The sequence below is a fragment of the Petaurus breviceps genome, unplaced genomic scaffold (genome assembly GCF_028583685.1).
Source record: "Petaurus breviceps papuanus isolate PSGF00001 unplaced genomic scaffold, PetGlider_PUasm1.0 79, whole genome shotgun sequence".
Classification (NCBI taxonomy): Eukaryota; Metazoa; Chordata; class Mammalia; order Diprotodontia; family Petauridae; genus Petaurus; species Petaurus breviceps.
Genome location: NW_027186523.1, coordinates 3,813,638 through 3,837,574, shown reverse-complemented (window position 1 = coordinate 3,837,574; position 23,937 = coordinate 3,813,638). Strand labels below are relative to the sequence as shown.

The window sequence follows — 23,937 nt, the reverse complement described above, 5'->3', positions numbered from 1 at the left end:
TGTTCAGTGAATGTATATTCAGTTTTACTATTCGATAAAGTCAAAGATACATCTACCGCAAAAAGTAAGTGTTTAATACTATATTATAACAACTCTCATTTATATGGAACTTGTAGGTCTATGAAGTACTTTCCCTACAATAACCCTATGAGTTAAATGGCATAATTATTATTATCCCCATTATACTAATGAAGAAATGGAGACTCAAGAGACATTAAATGAATTGTGCTTGATTATACAACTAGTAAATGTTAGCTCTAGCATTCAAATCCAGGTGGCTTCATTTCCAATTCAGTGCTCTTGTGACTCCTGGTGTATCTTGCTCATTTATCTTTATGGAGGAGAGAGATGGGGGCCCCTCTTAGAGTGTGATGAATGTTCCTGTTCCTGGAAATCATGTGCAAAGAAGAGGTGGGGGTTTTGCTATGCTGTCTGGATAGCTGAGACAATATGCTTCAGGGATGGAGCAAGGGGAGCTTCTAGAACTACTACAAACTAGAGGTTACTCATTAGTGGTGTATTAAAAACCTTGACCCAGGGCAGTGTGATTTATATGTTCTGTTTAAGGGAATGGACATATGAGAATATCTGGAGCATTGCCCCTGTTGAGGATATTTGGACTCCAGTTGGAAGTCCACCTTTTCTACTCTACAAAGTCACACCCTTCGTTGCCTCATAACTATTTCTGGGGTCCCATTAGTACCAGATTTTTGCACATAGTATGTTGGTAATTAGAAGAGGATTGTAGGTTCATTGATGAGATGATAAACAGACTGACTTCTCTAAGATATAGTGACCAAATGTTCCAGTTCTCATTTCCCCCCAAAAAGATACTTTTCAAAAGGAATATCCTTTGTTAGATCATATGTTGTAGTTTTTAGAATTAAAAAATATGGTTATTCTATATGTGGGGAAAAAGGATCCCTTTAAAAAAAAAGCTGTTTCCTGATTGTAGATCAGACTTAGAAGGGACACTGAAAAAAGACCTTCTGGAAGCTGTGAATAGAGAGAATTACAAAGATTTCCCCAGGAAATCTATTTGTAGAGGAAGACGTTTGCTACCTGTAGAGGGAAGGAACATTGAGAGACTAATCTGCAGCATATAGTAGTAGCAGATGGATTCGAATTCAAGAAGGCCACCAGCCTCTGCCTACAGGTAGCTGAGATTACATCTGGCTACATTCTTTACTGTCAGGTTGCAGCTTTATATTTCATCCTTTCTGTCATTTTAATGCAATTTATATTCTGGATTTTGCATACACTAAACATTCATTACTAAGTTATGCTTAGTAGTCAAGTGACCATCAAGTCAACATTTGAGTGTTAATTAGTATTTGTTAATTAAATAATCTGTTTTCATAGAATAAATTGTCATTTTAAATGACATAGGTTTTAAAAGTTTTTTTTTTTAATAAAGTGCTTCTAATATATGACAAATAGATTCCATTTCTGAGATTATGGATGTCAATCCTAGCTGCTTCTATGTACTGACAAAAAGTTCTTGAAACTATGTGAGAGTTTTGCCCTAGAGCAAATTTAAGTCACTGTGAGAGATTTTTGTGTGAATAGTAGTCATACTTGTGGCTTGGCAAAAATATCTCACAAGTATTTCACCTAATTTTTACTAGTATTTTCAATAAAAATTAACTTGAATGATAAGCCTTTTTTTTTTTTTGGTGTGAAACAATTGGGGTTAAGTGACTTGCCCAGGGTCACATAATGACTAAGTGTCAAGTGTCTAAGGTCACATTTGAACTCAGGTCCTCCTGATTCCAGGGCCTTGCTATCTACTGTGCGGTCTAGTTGCTCCCTTTTGATTGATCGATTGATTTTTTGAGGTAATCAGGGCTAAGTGACTGGCCCAGGGCCCAGACTTACTCATCCACTTTGCCACCTACCTGCCCTATAAGCCATTTGTCAATTAATCAATCTGTAAAATCATTGTGTTTCACAGGCTATTTCAGCAGAGAGCTAAGATGATTTATCTGAACACTTTCATGAAATCCAAAGAAAATAAATCAACTGGAAAAAAAAAGCCAGTAGTATATTTTCTGGGCCTTGTAAAAATAATCACTAATCAAACAATATTGAAAAACATTGAGGAGTTACTAGTCTCTTTAGCATATTTTGTGCATTTTTCTTACTAGTATAATTTCTCACCATTAATGCATCTTACTTTCCTTTGGTTAGCTCCTTTTCTTATATAATTTAAGTCATATTTTCTAATATGAATATGCCTGCCCTTGATGCGTGAGTGGGGGTAACAAAGACCCTTACTCAAAGTAAACTCAGATGCTTCTCAAGGTAGAAAGTAGAAAGGAGTTTATTATGATTCTCAAGAAAAAAGGATGACTCACACTGAGTGCATTCAATACATTCTCAGTGTCAGACCATGCCAGGCATAGAGAAGATACATACTTTTATAGCCCCAGCCCCATTACCTAATCACAATCCCCCCTCCCTAGCCCCCTTCCTCTCAGCTCATTCTCACAAGCTTTGAGGACACAATCTAAAACTTGATAAATCTAACCCAAGGACAGTAAGTAGATGCAGTGATTTTGTAAGTTTAGCAGTCAGTTGACTTTGTCACAAGTCCTACAATTCTGAGGCCCCCTTTTCCTTTGATTAATGTACAGACACGATCAAAGCCTGTGTTCTTGTCCTTGTTCCTGTCCTTACAGTATAACTGGGTAAGGAACTAAGCAGATATGATTATCCTGCAGATTTAGTAATCTAAGAATTTTTGTACAATTCCCATCTTTGTTAGTCTCTTGACCTGGGTAGCCATGCAGATGTCTTTGCATCCTGTGTTCCTATCCTCCTCTCCTGGAACACGTCAGAGTCAGCAGCTTGTTTTTACAGAAAAACGGAATTGAAAACCCAACCTTTAATTCTATGAGGGTCCCCTAGCCTAAAAATTTTATGAGGGGTCTTCACAATATCTTACACAATGCATTTTTAGATTAAGCAAAACCTGAAATTCTAGAATTGCAAAAGGTTGACAAATCAAGATAATTATTTGCTCTTCTGCAATATTTGGGAGTTGTTTATACTTGAGTCCTTGAGGTATAGGCTCTGGGAACCTCCCTTGGACTCTTGATTAGAACATGCCATTTGATGAGGCAAGTCTGTTGCTAGACTTCCCATCCTTGAACTGGCCTACCCCACCATTGTTTGTGGTCTCCAGATGGCTTCCCACCCTTAATCACTCATTGACCTTATTAACTCCTTCTGAAGACCCTCCCCAAACTCCTCCTCTAGACCACCCCTACATTCCTCCCACAACCTTCTGTATATAAGACCCCATCAAAGAGTGAGAGTGCCATAGAATGCCATAGAATGAGAGCACCAAAAAAAAAAAAGACCTAGCAGACTTACTCTGTGTCTAATGCAAGCAAACTTTTAATAAATTTTACTTTTCTTTGGCTGAGAAGACTCCAGTAAAATTCATTTGGCAGGATCCAGCGTGTTGGTATTTTGGGGTCTCCAGAGCAACCCTAACCCTCTTAGTGGGTACCCTCTTCAACAGTGGTTGTGTTAATGACTGCTCCATTTATGTAACCAGAATGATTAACAAAGTTATGTCATAATAACCCTAATGTGTGAAGTAGTGAAAGGATTATTATCTCTGTTTTACAGAGGTAGAAATAGAAACTCAGAAAAAAAATGACTTATCTAGGATCCTTCAGCATACACACATTTATTTGTTGTTGTTGAGTTGTGTCTGACTCTCCTTGACTCCATTTGGGGTTTTCTTGGCAAAGATATTGGAATGGTTTGCCATTGCCTGCTCTAAATGAGGAAACTGAGGCAAACAGGTTTAAGTGACTTGCCCAAAGTCACATAGCTAGTAAGTGTCTGAGGCTGGATTTGAATTCATGAAAATGACTCTTCATGACTTGAGGCCTGAAACTATCTACTGAACCACCTAGCCTCACCTTTATAGTCCATCACTAATTTGTGAACAAAAATATTTGTAGTTTCTGGCATTTGGAAAATGTTTTGCCCATAGTAAGTGTTTATTAACTGCTTTTTTCATTCATTCATCCATTCATTCAATTATAAACTTCAAGATGGAACCTTTTACATATGAACTCTGGCCTATCTCATCTCATATACACAATACTTAATGGTTGATTTTTTGAAACTAAACATAGTACTTTTACATTTATTCCTATTAGATTTTAATCTCATGATATTAACAAAGCTTTTTCCTCACAGCACCTCTGTGAGGTAGAGTTTATATACATGTTGCCACATTTATAAAGAGTGAAATTTAAGCTCATGAAATTAAATAGTAGGTGCTTCATAAATCCTTATTGACTGACTGCTCATGGTCACAAATTAGTAATCGATGAAAATAGGACCAGAAACCATGTCTTCTACCTAATACATGATGGCTTGGTCTGGTAGGGTCTTAAATACTCTTAAATATTCATTTGCAAACTGACTATGATTTTATAAGAAACAGATGGCTATTTTAATTCCCACCATTTTGTTCAAATTGGTACAACACAAAGAACGACCTCTATGTTTAATTCTGTGTGCTGCTCAAGAAGTTGTTTGAATTCATTTTCCTGCTTTGGGTAGAAGATCAAAGAGCGGATAGGAACGCTTCTTTTGGTGGCTAGAACAAAGATAACTGTTGAGAGGAAACAGAGCTGTTTGATTCTTCTTTTTTTTGTTTTTGTTTTCTCTGCCAAGGAGAATGATCTTTGAACTGCTCATCTTTGCCTGTTTGTGGCATTGGTATTTCAAACCCAACACATCTTTCTCCTTAAACAGTAACTTCCTCCAGTAGTTTTGTTGAAAGTATCGATGACGATGACGGGGTACAGGCTCTGGGAAACCCTTTTGAACTCTGATTGAATCTTCCCACATTTGCCTGAGGCCATAAGCCTTTCATTATCACTAGACCCAAATCTCTGTTACTAGCCTAGCCCTCTGGTGAGGTATGGGCTCTGGGAGCCCCCTCCAGCTCTCCTTGAGTCCTTGAGTACAGGCTCTGGGAATCCCCCTTGAACTCTAATTAAATCATCTCATTTGATGAGGCATTTGCATGAGGCAAGTCTGTTACTACACTTCTTACCCTCTGTTACTAGACTTCCCACCCTTGAGCCTATCAAAGTATCAATCCACCATTGAACTGGCAGGCCCACCATTGTCTGTGGTCTCCATGTGGCCTCCCACCCGTAATCACTCATTGACCTCATTAACTCCTCCTGAAGACCCTCCCCAAACTCCTCCTCTAGCCCACCCCTAATTTCCTCCCATAATCTTCTGTATTAAAGACCCCATCCTGTCTCTATGTTTGTGAGAGCACAGCAGAAGAGTGAGAGTGTCATAGAATAGTGGGAGCTTCACAGAATAGTGAGAGCGCCATAGAATGACCTAGCACAGACTGTGTCTAATGCAAGCGAACTTTTAATAAACTTTACTTTTCTTTGGCTGAGAGAAGACTTGAGTTGAATTCATTCGGCAGGACCCGGTGTGTTGGTATTTTGGAATCTCCGTGCATCCCTAAATCTTAAACATTTTATATGGTTTCCTGACCTCAACATTTTATGAAAATCTCTGTTCCCTGACTGGGAACCATAAAATGAGGGCTAGGCTAGTAACAGATTTGGGGCGAGCTATAATGAAAGTCTTATGGCCTCAGGTAAATGCCTCATCCAGTGGGAAGATTCAAGAAGAGCTCAAGGGAGTTCCCAGAGCCTGCACCCCATCAATAGGAGATGTTTAATGATTTTTTTACTTGAATATAAAAGCCAGGTTTTTTTTTCTTTGAGGGGGAGAAGGTAGTCCAGAGAGGAGGAAGTAGGAGAGGAAGAAGTGCACAAGCTGGGCAAGGTCAACCATCAAAAGGAAAAAAAAACCAGGCACATAAACGTAGACATGGATATATAAAGAGAGGGATAAACTGATTCTGTGGGTATGAAGATAGAGTTGATCTGGGCTTATTGATAATGAACTTTTGTATATTTTGTTTTTGTAAGGGAGGGATGTGACTTTGGATAAATGCACAGTGAATGGCACATAGTAGGCACTTAATTGAATTTATTTATTGGATTGGATACCATTGGATTGATCTGAGAGATGTTATAGAAATGAAATTAATGGGATACACAAGTGCATATGGGGTGTGAGGGAGAGGAAAGAGTTAAGAATGACACAGAAATTAATAGCCTGGGTGACTGAAAGGATGGTGGTGCCTTCAGAATTCTTGGAGATGAATACAACTATTATTAATAATAACTTATTATAAGTTTATTAAAAAAGTGAACTTTTGTACTCTTTACTTTGACTGGGGGTAGGGGGATGTAGTTACCATTCTATATTTAAGATATCAATTAGTTCTTTAACCTTTGTTTAAAGCTGTGCAATTGACTTTATCTTTAAACCCCAGAATTTTCTGAACCTTAATTTCCTCAGCTGCAAAATGAGAGGTCAACTTAAGTGACTTTTAAAGGTTCCTTCTAACTCAAAATCTATGACTTTATGATTGATGGAGTAGGGATGTCATAAAGTGTTTTAACAGTTCTGCCTTCTATGGCCTGATAAAATTTACAAAGCACTTTATTCAGAACAACCCTGTGAAATAGCCTGGGCATGTATCTTTGCTCCCATTTTACAAATGAGGAAATTTAGGTGAAATGACTTGCTCAGGATTAACAGCAACTTCTTAAGTACTAGTTTAAATCCATATAACCCTGGATAGAGGTCAGGCGTTCTTTCTACACCAAACTACCTCTGATGATAGTTGGATATGCCCCAGCTGCTGGAGAATTTTCCAGATGTCATGTCTAGCCAGTTTTTAGAGCCTGGGGTTTTGCACTGGGGGCTCCGCATTAAAGGTGTGAGTAGAGGGAAGAGGGAATGATTTTTCCCACTTTGCAACTCTTGGAATTGCTTCTTTGAGTTTCAAGTTTTGAGAGTATAGTAACTGAAAAGAACGTACATTGACTATGATGTCCCATCCCATGCCTTTTTTTAGCCACATCACAGCATAAAAAAACCTACCAGGCCTTCCCCTGCGCCCCGCCCCCAAGGGCTGCTCAGTCACTGCTAATTTACTCTGGGTCCTCCAGATGGGGAATGGTTCTGCCCGCTCTCTCGAATCCCTAAGAATGTATGCAGTTAGAGGTAATTTGATTCTCGGTCATTTCTGGCCAATGATAGCATTCTACGGATGAAGAGGAAAGAGGCTAAGACGTGCGTCTTTTTCTGCTCACTAGGGACCAGGAGGGCAGGGCTTCATTTGTCTCGAGCGGGTGGAAGGAGGGCATCTCTGTCGTGACCCTCTCACGCCTTCTTCTTGTTCCTGGCCCCGTGGAGTCGAAGCATCACGCGGCAAGTGGGCTGTGCGCTGCTGGCACCACTGGTGGCTGCCTGGGGCTCTCGCTCCCTCTCTCGCTCGCTCTAGTTCGGGTGAAGCCTCGTGCTGCAGCAGCTCCAGCCGCGGCGCACAGATATCGCCCTTCAGGACACAGCATGGCCAGCCAGCCGGGAGCAGCCGAGCCCGTTTCCTCCCAGGTACATCGGATGGGGACATAGGAAGATGGGGAGAGGGGTTTGGCGGTTAAGGGAGATTTAAGCTCGCCCAATCATTCAAGCTCCAATCATTCTTGCCCTTGCCTTTAACCTCTCTGATGCAGCCACTCTTACACCCATCCTAGCTTCCTTGCGCTGCATTCACCGGCACATCATTTCTTCCACATTTCTTGGCCAGGGTACCCCTCCCCGCCCTTTGTCTCTTTCCTCTTACCCCTTAAAAAAAAAAAAAAAAACCTTTTCAAATCGCCCTCACCTCCCTACGCCTATAGCAGTAAGCAACAAAACCCTGTAATTCTGTGACATCCTTGCTTGTCCACAAGGTTAACTCTGGTGTGTGACTGGCTCCCAGTTAAGCTCTGCTGAAAGCAGCTTTTTGTGGGGGTGGAGTGGGATGGAAACGTGATGAATCTCCGAGGTGGCAGCCAGAAATCCCCACCCCGGTGGTTCCCGAGCCTCTGGCGCGGTAAAATTTTCCCACACCTGTCAGTAGATTTAGAATTCAGGGCATTGCCTATTGCTTCTGTAGGTTCCCTTTCTCCCACTTCCTCCCCCCTTTCCCTCCTTCCCTTCCACTGTTGCCTGTCAGTCATTGATTTAGGAATCTCTAGATCCCCTGATTCCTTTGAAGATCTCCTAACCCCACCCCTGAAGAGTAATAACCAATTTTATTTGCTTTGGAGTCCTGTTTCCAAAAACGCCTCCTAAAAAAAAAAAAAACGCCTCTCTTTCATTGTGTCCACTTTCAAAGGTAGGTCTGGGATTGTGTATGTCTTTATTATTGATTTGGTTTCCATGAGACTGCATTCAGAACTACTGGCCTGGAGAAAACAGAAGCAAATCAAAAAGCCACCACATCCTTTTCCACTCTCTCTATTGTGTTCCAGTGTTTAAAAGACCGAGTCTTTCCCAAGAGGATGCTGGTGAAATTGTTTAAGATCCTAATTGAAACCATTTATTCTGATATGAGAAAACCAAACACAAACCTGGCTTCAGCAGAGCAAAACTTAAAATGTAACAGTCCCACAGAAGCCAGAAGAAAAACTAAATAAATATGGACTGTTCTGGAGTGGTGGCAGCCCTGGTGGTTGAGTTGGCAGGATATAGAGAGTCAGTGGAAGCATCACAATACTAGGTGGAAATGAGAAGATAGAATGAGTGTTGGAGGTTTAATTTTGCTTTATATTTCTACTAAATAGTGTTTTCTAATTTTTATGGATTCTCCATGCTTTGATTGTGCTGGGGACTGGACCTTCTGTGAAATTTTTGCTTTGGCTTTAGCTAATTGGATTCTGATTTCTTCTTTTAGGACTGTAATTATGAATGTTCTAAAGGATGTAGTGGGACAGGAGAACTAAAGCAAATGGTAGAAACTTTTAAGGTAAGATGCTTCCAAAGGCTAGAAATCTGAAATATTACAGTATGCCCATTTCTTGAGATGTGGGCACATTTTCTCTGTGTAGTCAAGCAGTAGTTTGGAGTTGCCAACATATAAAAACACTAAATCCATTATAGGTCTCAAAATTAAAGTTTTGTAGGGAGTCATTTTGGGGTAACCTATTCAAAATGCTTCAAGTTATGTTTCGTTTCTTATTTAAATAAACATTTTTCTTTGCAAATTAACTAAATAAATTTTAAAAAGGATTTTACCTGGTTACATAATGAATCTGATTAAATTAACCCTTGCTACTTAATCCAAGTCAAATATATGATTATTGTTGTTTACTCATGTTTGACTCTTCTTCATGACCCCATTTGGCTTTTCTTGGCAAAGATACTGGAGTGGTTTGCCATTTCCTTCTCTAGCTCATTTGACAGATGAGGAAACTGAAGCAAGCAGGCTTAAGTGACTTGCCCAGGATCACACAGCTAGGTGTCTGAGGCCTGATCTGAACTCAGATCTGAACTCAGAAGCATGTCTTCCTGACTCCAGGCCTGGCACTCTATCCACTGCACCACTTAGTTGCCACTATTATAAGTCTTAGTTTTAAATTTGAAATAATATTTTAAAAGCAAAACCATTATAATTTTTTTCCTTGCCACCCTTTTTTCAAATTTTTGAGTTCTAAATTCTATCCTTTCCATCCTCCTTCCTTTCCCCTACCCCTGAGACTGTAAGCAATCATAGGTTATATATGTGCAATTATGTAAAACATTTCCATATTAGTCATTTTGTACAAGAAGACTCCAATAAAAGAAAAAATGAGAGAAAGTGAAAAATAGCATGTTTCAGTCTGTATTTAATCAATATCAGTTCCTTCTCTGGAGGTGGTTATTATGCTTTATCATTAGTCCTTTGGGATTGTCTTGGATCATTGTATTGTTGAGAACAGCTAAGTCATTCACAATTCTTCATTGCACAATTTGCTATTACTGTGTACAATGTTCTGGTTTTGTTCACTTCACTGTGCATCAGTTCATTTAAGTCTTTTCAGGTTTTTCTGAAATCATCCTGCTTATCATTTTATCTTATTTTATTGCTTTTTGGAGGGGGAAGGCAGGGCAATTGGGGTTAAGTGACTTGCCCAAAGTCACACGGCTAGTTCAGTGTTAAGTGTCTGATGCCGGATTTGAACTCAGGTCCTCCCGACTCCAGGGCCAGTGCTTTATTCACTGCACCACCTAGGTGCCCCCTTATTATTTCCTATAACCCAGTGATATTCTCTTACAGTCATATACCACAGTTTGTTTAGCCATTCTTTAGTTGATGGGCATTATTTTGATTTCCATTTCTTAGCCACCACAAAGAGAACTGCTATAAATATTTTTGTACAAAAAGGTCTTTTTCAGGGTTTTTTGGGTGTCTTTGGGATATAGACCTACTTGCTCCTTTATTTTTAAAGACCTTATCTACCTAATCGGATTTTTTTTGTGAAGATAAAATGAGGAAATGTATTTTAAATTTGATTGAGATATATAAAATATCCTAAAATAATGTAGTGGTATTTTATTGTCTATTATATGAGGGATACACCTAAAGTCAAAAAGACTCTTCTTCCTGAGTTCAAAATCTGGCTGAACCACTTACTAGCTGTGTGACTCTGGACAAGTCACTTAACCCTGTTTGCCTCAGTTTCCTCATTTGTAAAGTGAACTGGAGAAGGAAATGGCAAACCACTCTAGCATCTTTGCCAAGAAAACCCCAAGTGGGATCATCAAGGGTCAGATATGGCTGAAAAACGACTGAACAATGAAAAACACACGAGGTCCTTTTTAAAATTTGGTATCCTGGGGTGGCTAGGTGGTACAGTGAATAGAGTGCTGGCCCTGGACTCAGGAGGGCCTGAGTTCAAATCTGACCTCAGACACTTAACACTTACTAGCTCTGCGACCTTGGGCTAGTCACTTAACCCCAATTGCCCTGCCTTCTCCCCTCCAAAAAGCAAAAAAAAAAAATTAATAAATAAAAAAAATTTGGTATTCCTCTTAATGTTAGTTTTCTATCCAAGGATACCTCTAGCACAGGAAGGACAGGGTAGGAACAAAGGTAGAATTCACTTCATTCCATTTTGCTTTTTTCTTAAGCAACTTTATTTAATAAAGAAAAATAAAATGGTTGTGTATGAGAATCTAATATTACCAATTAGTATTTGTAATTAACTGTGAATTTTAATGATACAAGTGATTCTTGTTCTCTCCACTGGTTGCAGCAAATAACTGAAATATGCAAGCCTCTGTAACCCCATATTGCTTACTATAATGTTATAATAAAAATAATGCTAATTATGATGTTATTTTTTTGAAGGGGTGCTCAAGAAATGTCTGCTGGTATTAAACATACCAAATCTTAGACCCGTGACACTCTGGGGATGGAAAATATTCTTCTGTGGAATTCAAATTCGTGACATACAACAATGCAAAGAACTAAAGAGAAGCATAGAGGAACTAAATAACCATTTGAGGAACTCTTAGAGGCCTAATTTTGAAGAAAAAAAAAGAAACTAGTATTCAGAGAATAAAGTGAAATACTGGGTAGACAGAATTAATGGCAGATTTGAGTATGAATGTAGGTCTTCTACAGATTTCTGTTCAGGTATTCTTTTCAGCACCCCACTATACTTTGTGGCCTCGGTGACTTACTCTGTCTCTGTCTGTGTCTGTTCCTCTATACAGACATATATACATAGAAATGTATACATATATGTGTATGTGTGTATATGTGTATGTATACACATATACACACCAGTGTTTTCAACCAAGAGTTCTTTTCCTGCCATGTGTTTTCCCCAGCACTTTTCTTTTCATAGCATCTGATTACCCAACCATTCATGATGAAATAGTAAAAATTTTATTTCTTATATAGCCTGCTCTGCCAATATTTTCCCTGTGATTTCACAGTCCACTCATTTCGACATTCCAAATTTTTCCAGAAGCATATGGCAACAAACATGTAGACTGTAATCTGAGCAAAGCACTTGAAGCATCTGAAAGAGATAGATTAATTATACAGGAGAAAGTGTCTTATTACAACTACTTTGAGCTAGGGAAGGAAATCTTTTCTTTTTTTTTTTGCTTTTTGGAGGGCAATTGGGGTTAAGTGACTTGACTAGTAAGTGTTAAGTGTCTGAGGCTGAGATTTGAACTCAGGTCTTCCTGCCTCTAGGGTTGGTGCTCTATTCACTGCGCCACCTAGCTGCCCCATAGGGAAGGAAATCTGAGGATGTTTGAGCTAGAAAAAGTGAATTTCAGAGACAATCTAGTCCAACCCATGATTTTTGCAGACAGTAAAAAGGAGGCAGAGAAGTTAAATTGACTTGCTTGAAATTAAATAACCAATAAGTGACCTTCAGGATTGCAACTTTGGATTCCAAACCCACTGTTCTTTCTCCTATATACCTTGTTAAAGTGTAGGAAGAAAGAACATGACTTTTAAGAACATTAAAAAAAGATTTCCAGATTTAGAACTGGAAAGGAACTGGAAATTCATCTAATTCATTTGCCTCATTCTATAGGTGAAGAAAATGAAACCCAGAGAGTTGCTTAAAAGGCAATATGGTTAGTAAATAGCAAAGCCCAGGTACTCAACTTCAAACTTGGTTCTCTGGGTCTGGAGTCAGGAAGACCTGAGTTCAAACTTGGCCTTAGACTCTGACTAGCTGTGTGACCCTGGGCAAGTCACTTAACCTCTGTTTGCCTCAATTTCCTTGACTGTAAAATGGTTATAATAATAGCACCTAATTTCCAGGGTGTGGTTGTGATGATCAAATGAGATAATGTTTGTAAAGTGCTTTGTACTATCCTAGGCACATAGTAAGGACTTAATAAATGCTTGTTTCCTTCTTTCCTTTTCATTATGCCAGACTAAAAGTGACATGTAGATTTTTTGAAAGAGGTAAATGATCGCTTACTGAAAACTTATTATGCATTATATCTTTTCCCAAGAGTTTAAAAGTGATTTTACTGTCCTTCAATGAATGTTTTTGGTTTACTTTTGAATTTAACTAAAGAATGTAAGCTATTTATTTAGTTTTATTTTGTTCCTAAACAGTGTCTTCTTTGAGCTCCAATATAATTCTGTAGTATTGTCTTTAGGACTGAAGGAGACTGCTGATAAAGGGAACTGCAATTTTGGACTAGATTCTAAAATCATATCCAGATCTCCCTCTCCTTAGGAGGTATTTAAAGTCTAACTGAAAAAAAATACCACCTCCCTAAGATAGCTTCCTCCTTGCTCTAAGGATTTCCTTCTTTGGATGTCACATGATACTTTCCTTTGCAAGTATCTAATGCATTTCTTTTGTACTGTTATCAGTTTTTGTGTCTGTTCCCCCTCTGGAATGTAAACTAAATGGGAACGACTCTGCTTTTTTTAACCTTTATATCCGTGGGACCTAAATTATGTTTTGTATACAGCAGTTTCTTAATAAGTGTTTGTTGAAATGTCCAAGAAAATAGAGATTTACAGAACAGATCAGTTTTCTAATTTACAAATAGATTATTTTAATTATTTGTTTCCAAAAGGAAGTACCAAGTGATTTTTTTCTATAGCATATTTTTCTAATAGATTTCAAATGTGATTTGATAATTTTTTGACGTCTGACCTAGATTAAAGTTTGAGAAACTTACCATGGGCCCATAGGGTGTAATGGAAAGGGCTCTGAATTTTGGGTTAGGCTTAGTTTCTTAGTGCTGCTGTTAACTGGCCTCTGGCCTTTATACAAGGTATTTAACCTTTCCCCACTCTCAGTTTCCTCATTTGAAACATAGAGAGATTGGAATAGATGATTTCTAAGACTCTTTCTCTTCCACAATTCTGTGATCCTATGATTTGATTGCGTGAAGTAGCCAGACACCCAAGTCCAAAACCAACCTCACCCACAAGCTTTGTGACTCTGGATAAATTACTGAATCTCTTCTTGCCTGTTTCTTCATCTACAAAAATGAGACTAATATTAGCATCACCTTACCTTCCAGGATTGCAGTGAGATTAGATTAAAAAGGTATTTCTAAAGCACTTTGTAAAACTTAAAAGTGCTGTGTCAATGTTAGTGAATTCTATAAAAAAGCAAAAGCCCATTATTATGCAGTATTCCAGGTTCCCCTTTATTAATTAATGGTTTAAGCTGTCCCTCAAGCTATGGGAGTCAAGACTGGACCAAGATTCATACTATCGTAATAAAAACAACTTACACTTGTAGAATGATGTTAGGTTTCCAAAAGCAATTTCTTCACTGCAGATCTGTGGGGTAGATAGGCACTATTCTTATCCCTACTTTACAAACTGCAGGAGAAAGTTAATCTGACATATTTAATGATATGTATAACCTTTACTGAGCTGCCTGGTAACTATGCCTAGATGATAAGCAGTACAAGTAAATGCATGCAATTAGAATCATTTTTGCACAGCCCAACCAAGTCTTTCTGGGTTCAGCTTTGGGGAGGGAAGAGGATAATAGGACTGATTAGAATACTTGTCTGCTGTGCCATAGAAGAGCAAACTTCCCCAAGAGGTCAATTCCCTTAACTCCTTCAGCTCTGGAAACCTGGAAGCTATAAGATTGAGTCAGAATCAAAGCTCTGCAATGAAGCAATTGTTCCTATCCCCTTTTTTTCAGACAGAAAAACAAGTGGGAAATTATATGAAGTGGGAAACTGCTCTGAGTCCCCCCTCCCAAACCCACCAAGAAGAGATTCTTTTGTTTTGTTAAGCAGACACCTGATAAAAGGGTCTCTTCCAACTAATAACTTCTTTTGTATCTTAAATTCGAACATAGTGCCAGGTGTTCGGAAATCCGTCTGACAATATAAATTCAGGGAATAGGCATTTTGATGGGGGTGGGAGGCGAAAGGGATGTTCATGGCTGCCCTAAGGCTATTTGGAAGTATCAGTTAAATTCGCTTTTGAAGGGTGCTACAGTGGTGGGGCTGCATAGAATGAGAGAATAGCATGTGACTGTTGGGTTCTGGGGGTGGGGGAGTATAAGGAAGCGAGATTTTGTAGAGAGGATAGTGAGAAGTGATAGAAAATGGGGGGGGGGCACAGAAAAAAAGGAGTATTAGCATGTTTCCAAAGATAAATTTCACATAGAAATTTTGACCAGAGCAATTTAGTTTCCCTCCTCTTTATATTCAAGGGTGGTGAGTACATTTATCTTGAATGCCTGTGTATTGAAGGTAGTTTGTTGAATGCATACATATTATGTAAAGTATCTTCAGATAGAGGGACCAAACCATATATATTTTATAGAAATCTGGGGATTCAATGGGAGGCGGGGTAATTTAGGGTCTTTTTTTTTAAAGCATATTGCTCAGAATCACAGAATCTTAGAGGTTGAAAGGAACCCCCGATGTTAGCCAGTACAAACTACAAGAATAGGAATTTCCTCCAAAACTTCCCCGAAAAGTGATCATATACCTCCAATTGAAGATGTTCAGTGATGAAAAGTCAGTCAATACACATTTATTAAGTGCCCACTATATGTTAGGAACTGTGCCAAGTGCTGGGATGCAGAGAGAAGCAAAAAGCAGTTGCTGCTCTCAAAGATATTGCCGTCTAATGCAATGTGTAAATACCTATGTTCGAACAAGATGTATACAGAATAAATGATCAGCAGAGAGAAGGCACTAGCCAGGATGAAAAGAATTGGGAAAGGAAGCCAGGGAAACTAGGAGATGGAGATGAATAGACAGAATTTCAGGTATGGTCACTTTGATAGCCCTTATCACTTTAGGACAGCTTTTCTTGTTAGGAAGGTTTTTCTTCTCAGAATTGAGCTGAAATCTACCTTTCTGTGACATTTAACCATTGTTGCTAGTTCCGCCTTCTGGGACCAAGTAGCAGAATAATTGAAATACTTCTCCTACTGGATAACCTGTCAGATACTTGCAGATAGCTATCTGGTCTCACCTAAGGCTTGTCTTGTCCAAACATCCACTTCCTTTAGCAAATTCACACATGCTATATAGTCTCTAGTGTCCTTACCTTCTGGGTTGCTCTCTGGATTTGCTTCAGCTGGTCAGTGTCATGACATTAAAATGTGGTGCCTATAACAGAACACAGTGTTTCCAATACTGTCTGCCCAGTACTGAGTACAGTGGAATGATTGTCTCCTTGGTTCAGGACATTATGCCTCTAATGATGAAGCCTAAGATTCCATTAGTGGCTGCCATGTCACACCGTTGACTCATTGAATGTGCATCTCTGTAAGGCCAACTTTGGGAGGTGGGAGTAAGAAGGGCAGTCTATGTCCCAAAACACATCTAGCCAAGACACATCTTCCTTTTAGGGTCAGAAACTTAATCGATGAGAAATTATCTTGAATTTGGGGGAAACGAGCTGAACAAAATAATAAATACTGAGATGTACTTAGGATATGGTTGTTTTACGTTGTTGAAGGGGTGAGGGGAAATAGAGGGAGAAATAAATTAAAGATAGGGCCATCTTGCCTTGCTAGATTATAATATTGTGGGGCCTCTGGGTAACGAGAGGGCAGCACAAAGGCACTATGCTTTGAGATAGACAAGGGCATCTGTTACTTACCAGATTATTATTCTCCCTTCCCTTATCTGTTTTTTGGTGGGAAGGAGAGGCCTTCCAGCTTCTGTAGTCCTAAAGAGGAATTTCCTTCTGTATTTTCTACTTGTCCTGCTCACCCTGTTGTACAGGTCAGATGATGTCATTATTTTTGGTTTATGAACATAGTGGAATATCCTTGCATCTTAACTAATTTTTAAGCAAACATATTGTTCCCTGTGCCTAGAAATCTCTTTGCTTCCTTTCTTCATCCTCTTCATCTACCTGTTGAAGCTTAGGGGTTGTACGAGACCCCAAAATACCAACATATTGGGTCCTGCCCAATGAATTCAACTAGTCTTCTCTCAGACAAAGAAAAGCAAAGTTTATTAAAGGTTCGCCATAATGGGTAGAGACTCTTAAGGAGCCTAGGTATCTGAGGCTTGTTTGTATTGGACAAGCTGGCCAGAATAATCTGACACAGAGTGAGTATTTGCTAGATAATACTCATTCATGGAGGCAAGATGGGGTCTTATATACAGAAAGGTTGTGGGAGGGCTCTAGGGGTGGTCTAGAGTAGAATTTTGGGGAGGGTCTTCAGGAGGAGTCAAATAAGGTCAGATTCCAGTAATGAGATTGAGGGTGGAAAATAGCTGGCGATGACAGACAATGGAAGGCTAGGCTAGTTTCAGGGTAACACCTTTGGGTATAGATATTTTGGTAGGATCAAGGATAGGAGAGTAGCTGGATAATTGGAGGGTTAGGCTGGTAACAGTGATTTGGGCTGAGCTATAATGAAAGGCTTATGTCCTCAGGCAAATGCCTCAAGTGAGAAGATTCAAGGAGAGCTAAAGGGGGTTCCCAGAGCCTGAGACTCATCATACCCATTAATTTTTTTTTTTACTCATCTTAGAGCTACAAAGAGGACTGTAAAATCCAACTATCTGATCTGAAGCACAAATTCTATTTGTAAAATCCCTAATAAATTCTATTTATAAAATCGTCACCCATCCTTTTGCCCAAAGGTCTGCAGTACTTAGGAACCCACTACTCTGCAAAATATCCTATGCCACTTTTAGATAGGTCTAATTATTAGAAGGTTTTCCTAAATTTCTAAGTCCAGCTTTGACTTTCTGGAACTTTCTGGTGTTTCTAATGTTATACTTTGGACCAAGTAGCAAAAGTCTAATTTTTCTCTCATTTAAATACTTGAGGACAGCTTATACATATTCCTCCTAAATTTAGGTTTGAATATCCTTATTCCCTTCTAGGAGATTGAAAGCCACCTTATGTTATAATCCTGGTTGTCCTCCTTTGTTCAAGTTCTGGGCAGTCAGTGTTGCAAGAAAAGTGTGACACCCAAGAGTTCCAGTAAGATGACTGCATGAGTCATTAACAAGTCTAGCCTGCCTTCTTCATCTCAGAATAGCAACAGCTATGTCAAAGAAAATAAAGGATCCCCCCCTCCACCCCATCCCTCTCCAAAGCAGTAAAGAATCCTCATAGGGAAGAAATGAGTAAGCAAAAAAGAGGCCCCAGTACAATCAATTAACAAGCATTTTTGCCTATTATATGCTAGACACTGTGATTACAAATTTAAAAGGCATCTCTCTGCTTTCCAGGGAGGAAACAGCATGCTCCCAGATAAGTACATAGAGGATATAGGATAGAGTTCTAAGAGGTAGAGGTGAGAAGGGAGAACATTTTAAGCTCAAGGCTCAGTCTGTAAAAAACAGACAAACAAAAAAATAAGGAGATAGGAGATAGAATGTCCTTTGTGGGGAACCACAAGTAAGCAAGAGTGAAGAGTGTGTGCATGAGGACTTGGAAAGTATATTCAGGCTCCATGGATAGTCTGGAGCAAGACTGTGGAGGGCTTTTAGACTATGTTGGCCTTGGGGTAGTGGGGAGGAATATCAGTTTGGCAGCTCTGTGGAAGACAGATTGAAGAGGGAGAGATGAATGGAAAGAGACTGTTTAGGAGGTTATTAAAACAAGTCTAGGGAATGGTGATGAGGCCTGGGACTAGAGTACTTCTGTGAGTTGAAAAAAGATATAAGAGATATTGAGGAAGTGGAATTGCTGGAACTCTGACATACTCGTGTGTGGAGGCAGCACTTGGATGGTGAATTTGCAGGAGGAAGGAATGGTTTGACAAGTAGGGAGAGAACCATGATAAATATGTCACACAGGAGCCTAGGGAGGAGGGAATATATTGCACATTCTCCAATTTATTTATTTTAGTTTTCAACATTCATTTCCACAAGATTTTGAGTTACAAATTTTCTCCCTGTCTTTCCCTTACCCTTACCCCAAGATAGTGAGCCTACTGAATACCCCTTCCCCCAATCTGCTCTCTTTTATATCCTCCCCCATTACCCCCTAATTTTCTGGTAGGGCAAGATGGATTTCTGTACCCCAGTGCCTGTATATCTTATTTATCAGTTGCATGCAGAAAACAAGTTTTTTTTAACATTTGCTTTTAAAAGTTTGATTTCTGGCTTTACCCTTCTTGCCTCCTCACCCACCCCCACTGGGAAGACAAGCAATTCAATATAGGTTGTACAGGTGTAGTTCCGCAAAATGTTTCCATAGTAGTTATATTGTGAAAGATGAACTATATTTCCCTCCATCCTATCCTACCCCCCATTTATTCTGTTTTCTCCTTTGACCCTGTCCCTTTTCAAAAGTTTTTGCTTCTAACTACTGTCTCTCCCAATCTTCCCTATCTTCTATCACCCCCCCTGTAATCTCCTTCCCCCCTTCTTTCCTATAGGGTAAGATACCCAATTGAGTGTGTATGTTTGAGGAGGGAATATTTAGAAGTGGGGCTGATCAACACCATCATATGCTTGGGAGAGACCAAGAATGATGTGGAGCAAGAAAAGACTTTAAATATAGAAAAAGAAAGGTCATTGGAGAGAGCTGTTTCAATGACACTTTCAGGACAAATGAATGGGAGGTGAAAAAATGGAGACCAGTATCCACAGCTTTTTATATCAATTTGCATGTGAAAAGGCAGAAAGGTAAAAAAAAAAAAAACCCAAAACTTAAGGATTATGATAGTATCATCAAGTGATAGCTTTTTTTTTCTTTAAAGGTTGAGGGAGATCTGGGCAGCAGAGAAAGAGCCTTTGGGTAAGGAGGGGTCAGCCATCAGGGGTGAGAGATGATCAAGAGATAGGGGAAGGGATGACACAAATAGAAGGTGAAGATAAGGGCCGCATCCTCTGAAAATGGAGCAAAGGAGACGGGAATGACGTCCCCCAGTGAATGGGCAGATGAGAGTATTTTGTTCCAGTGCCCATGAAGGCAACTGAAGCAGGTGCTGTGATGTGATTAGAGCTTGGTGAGACATGGAGGACACAAGGTCATCACCCACTGCATCTTTTGACTGCATTGTCTTGACTTTTTTCTTGCCCTTGGACTTAATGACTCTGGAAGAGAGAGTGAGGCTGATGGCTTTGTGTAACTCTTTCTCACTTAAATCTGATTCACAAGCGAGTCAAAACCTGTGATGTCATTGGACCTCTTCAGAAATGAAGGACTAACAACCACCACCACAACAAAGAAGGATAGGGTGTGGTTGTTAAGATGCCTGCAAGTGTTGAATTGGGAAGGAGAGGGAACTTGTGAAAAATGGCGCAGAGTTTTGCAGTATGTATTTTTTCAGAAGTATGAGAATGAGGTGCTCTGTTTAGAGAGGAAGGGTGAGGTGATAGTGTTGGTGGCTTAAAAAGGGAAAGTTTGAAACAGCCACTGTTGGAACAGAAGGAAAGACTAAAATTGTGACAGCAGATATACCTCTGGACTATAGCAGAAAGGCCTCTATTAAAGGGGCCTTAATACAGAAACTGATGGGAAAACTAGATTGCAGGTTGTCAGGAACAGAGATTAGATTATTATCTTTTTTTTTTTTGCTTTTTTGGAGGGCATTTGGGGTTAAGTAACTTGCCCAAGGTCACATGGCTAGTTTTGTGTGTGTGTGTGTGTGTGTGTGTGTGTGTGTGTGTGTGTGTGTGTGTGTGTTTAAGTGTCTGAGGCTGGATCCGAACTCAGGTCCTCCTGACTCCAAGGCTGTGCCACCTAGCCACCCCTAGATTAATATCTTATACTATATACAAGTGTGGAAATAATCTAAGTATAAAAATCAGAAGAGAATGGACAGTCAAATTTTCATATTTATGGATAGGTGATACTCTCAGTCATGACAGAGAGAATATTAAAAAAAGACAAAATAGATGATTTCCACTGTTTTTTTTTGTTGAGTTATTTTTCAGTTGTGTCCAGCTCTTCATGACCCCATCTGGGGCTTTCTTGGCAGAGATACTGGAGTGATTTGCCATTTCCTTCTTCAACTAATTTTGCAGATGAGGAAACTGAGGCAAACAGAGTAAAGTTACTTTCTCAGGGTCACATACCTAGTAAGTGTCTGAAGCTGGATTTGAACTCAGATCTTCCTGACGCTAGGCCCAGCTCTCTATCCACTGTACCCCGTAGCTGATGATTTCTATTACTTAATATGTTAAAAATACAAATATATTTTGTTGATGTCTTTTTCATATATTTCTATAGACCTTCTTCCTTCATCTCCAGATCTGAAGGGAGCTTGTAACAAATAAAATTAAGTACCACCAATTAATATTGTGACCTTGATTGAGACTCTGTCATTCTGTCCTAGAATCCCTGAGCCCCTATGAAGAGGCAGGGAAGTATATGAATCAGTATCTATTTTCTGAGATCAAAATTTTTTAAAGTTGCTCACAGTTTAGCTTTTTTTTTTTTTTTTTTGCACATAAAAGGCCCTTTGGGATATGTGCATAATAATGATACCACTGGGTCAAAGGTTATGTTTAATGACTTTATGAATGTAGTTCCAATGACTGTTCAGAATAGTGGGATAATTTTCACAGCTCTACTAACAGTGCATCAGTGCCTGTTGTCCTGCAGCCACACTCACAAAAACACTGTCTTGTTACTGATATCTATCAGTGAAGGAGCGACTTCTCGACTGTTTTCTATGGCTCAGCTTGCTGTTGTGATTATACAAGTTTAGTGTCACTATTCTTTTCATTTACTTTACCATAGTCATTATAAATATTGATGTCCCGGTTTTATTTCCTGTACCTTGCATCAGAAGACATATTTGTCATTTCTTCTAGTATAATAATGTTGTGTCATGTTCATGAATCACAATTTGGCACACAGTTTTTTAATTTAACTGTTTAGGAGCAGTGTACTTTGGTTTTGGTGGTGGTGGTGGGGTATTCATTGAGATGTGCCTGCTTGGTCAGAATTAAAAAAAAACTATCAATAAAAAGATTGGGTATTATTAGGTTAATTATTGTAACCCTTGTTCTAGGACCTCATTCCTGACAGAATGGGCCTAGGTGTACTTTTAAAAAAAATTAATCTACTTTTATTTTCAACATTCACTTCCAAAAGCTTTTGAATTTTACATTTTTCCCCCTTCCCTGAGATGGGTTTATTTTACTTATATTTATACATATATACACACACATACATATACACATATGTGTGCATGTATGTATACATACATAGAAACACACATATAGATAGATGTAGATAGTCATCTTCTATGTGGGGAGGGAGGATTAGTTTAGCAATATGTAATTTATTTCCACTGAGGCTATGCTAAATAAAGAGTCTTTATTTCCTTGTGTTAGATGTATATGTATGTATACACACACACACACACACACACACATATATATATATAGCCTTTACATATATATTCATATTAAAATATTTTCATATTAGTTATATTGTAAAGAAGAATTGGGATCAATGAGAAGAACCTCAAGAAAGAAGAAAAAACAGAACTGCAACAAAAAAGAGAGCAAATAGTATTCTTCCATCTGCATTCAGACTCCCTAGTTCTTTCTCTGAAGGTGGATGGCATTTTTCATCATGAGTCTTTTGAAGTCGTCTTCGATCCTTTCATTGCTGAGAAAGCCAAGTCTGTGAAAGTTAGTCATTGCATAATGTGACTGTTACTGTGTACAGTGTTCTCCTGGTTCTGCTCACTTCACTCAGCATTAGTTCCTATAAATCTTTACAGGTTTTTCTGAGGTCTCCCCACTCATCATTTTTTATAGCACAATAATATTCCATTACACTTATATACCACAACTTGTTCAGCCATTCCCCAATTGATGGGTATCCCCTCAATATCCAATTCTTTGCCACCACAAAAAGAGGTGCTATAAATTTTTGTACCTGTGGGTCCTTTTCCCATTTTTATGATCCCTTTTGGATATAGATCCTAGGTGTCCTAAAAATTTTTTTTCATTGACTTAAAAAATTCCAAACTTAACAAACACCAAATAAAATGAACATTTCTATATACATAGTGGAACAGAAAAAGAGGATTGTACATGCAACTGCAAATTTCTGTTATGTACAACTTCCTTTTATTTTAAAATTTATAATATATCCAGTATATAACTTTCAAAGCTTTCTGTCCTGCTTCTCTGTGATTCCCACTGACTTTCCTTCTGTTCTCTTCTGTTCATTAAAAAAATGTTGCAAAAACCATCTTTTTTCCTTTTTGGCAACCTCATATCTAGCTTCTCCTTCTTCCCACCTACCCTCACGTTGCAAAAAGCAAGACGGGCAGAAGCCTTGAAACAATACAGTCAGGTCAACAAATTCCTTTCGTTGATTATGTTCCAAAATGTCTTTCTTATTTTACATTTTGAGTCCATCTCTAGGTATGTTTTTTTGAAAATCATTTATCTGGTCTGCTACTCCCACCCATGTGGAACCTAGGAACTGTAGTTACAGACACTTCTCTAAGTGTTTAGCAGCTCCCTTTATAAGCCTTCCAACTCACCAAGCTTCAAAAACATAGAAGAGATTTTAGATATATAGTAAAAGAAAAAGAAAGAATTCACATCTGACCCATAGAAAGCTGAGAAACTGTTTCTCTCCAGGAATTTGTAGAAAGTCTGTGACTTAACAGCAGTAAACTTAGTGGGGCTCCAGCAAAGATCAGGTAGGCTTTTTGTCCCATACCTTGATGTTTCTTCAGTGAATTGCCCTCTCAAAATGTTGCTTTTTCCAGGGGTTCATCATCTCTGGGTGGCTTCTCCACTGATGTTTAACTCTGCTATGATCCTCAGTGCCACAAGGTTTTCCAAGCTTCCTGTCTTCATTCTTTTCTAATGGTCTGATTTCTTTTCTTGACCTGTGCTGTTTCTCCGAAGCTTTACCTAAAAGCATGAGGGTAAATGCAGAGTAGTAGTGTTGGTGCATGTGCAAATGTTTTCAAGTTTTATGAGTTACACATTAATAGATCATTTCCTATTTACTTGGTCAGCATCTCTAGTTGTAAAGCCTCATCCTGCTGCTGGTCTTGCCTCTTAAGCCATCTTCTACTTGGGGATGGAGGATTAGTTTAGCAATGTTAT

The 23,937-nt window shown here is 38.9% G+C and overlaps 1 protein-coding gene across 5 annotated transcripts in view; it reads left to right on the top strand.

Moving 5' to 3' along the window:
- LOC138175790 (branched-chain-amino-acid aminotransferase, cytosolic-like) overlaps positions 1 to 23,937 on the top strand; it is a 261,129-nt gene that overhangs the window by 146,735 nt on the left and 90,457 nt on the right. Inside the window, exons 1-3 of one of the 5 annotated variants that reach the window (XM_069106268.1) lie at positions 7,046 to 7,143; positions 7,236 to 7,533; positions 8,861 to 8,932. In XM_069106268.1, the coding sequence (XP_068962369.1) occupies positions 7,492 to 7,533; positions 8,861 to 8,932 (114 nt within the window). In that variant the 5' untranslated portion in view covers positions 7,046 to 7,143; positions 7,236 to 7,491. Of the gene's footprint in view, positions 1 to 7,033; positions 7,534 to 8,022; positions 8,303 to 8,860; positions 8,933 to 23,937 lie in introns of those variants that run through there. The other 4 variants (XM_069106269.1, XM_069106270.1, XM_069106272.1 and 1 more) reach the window with 4 other exon arrangements.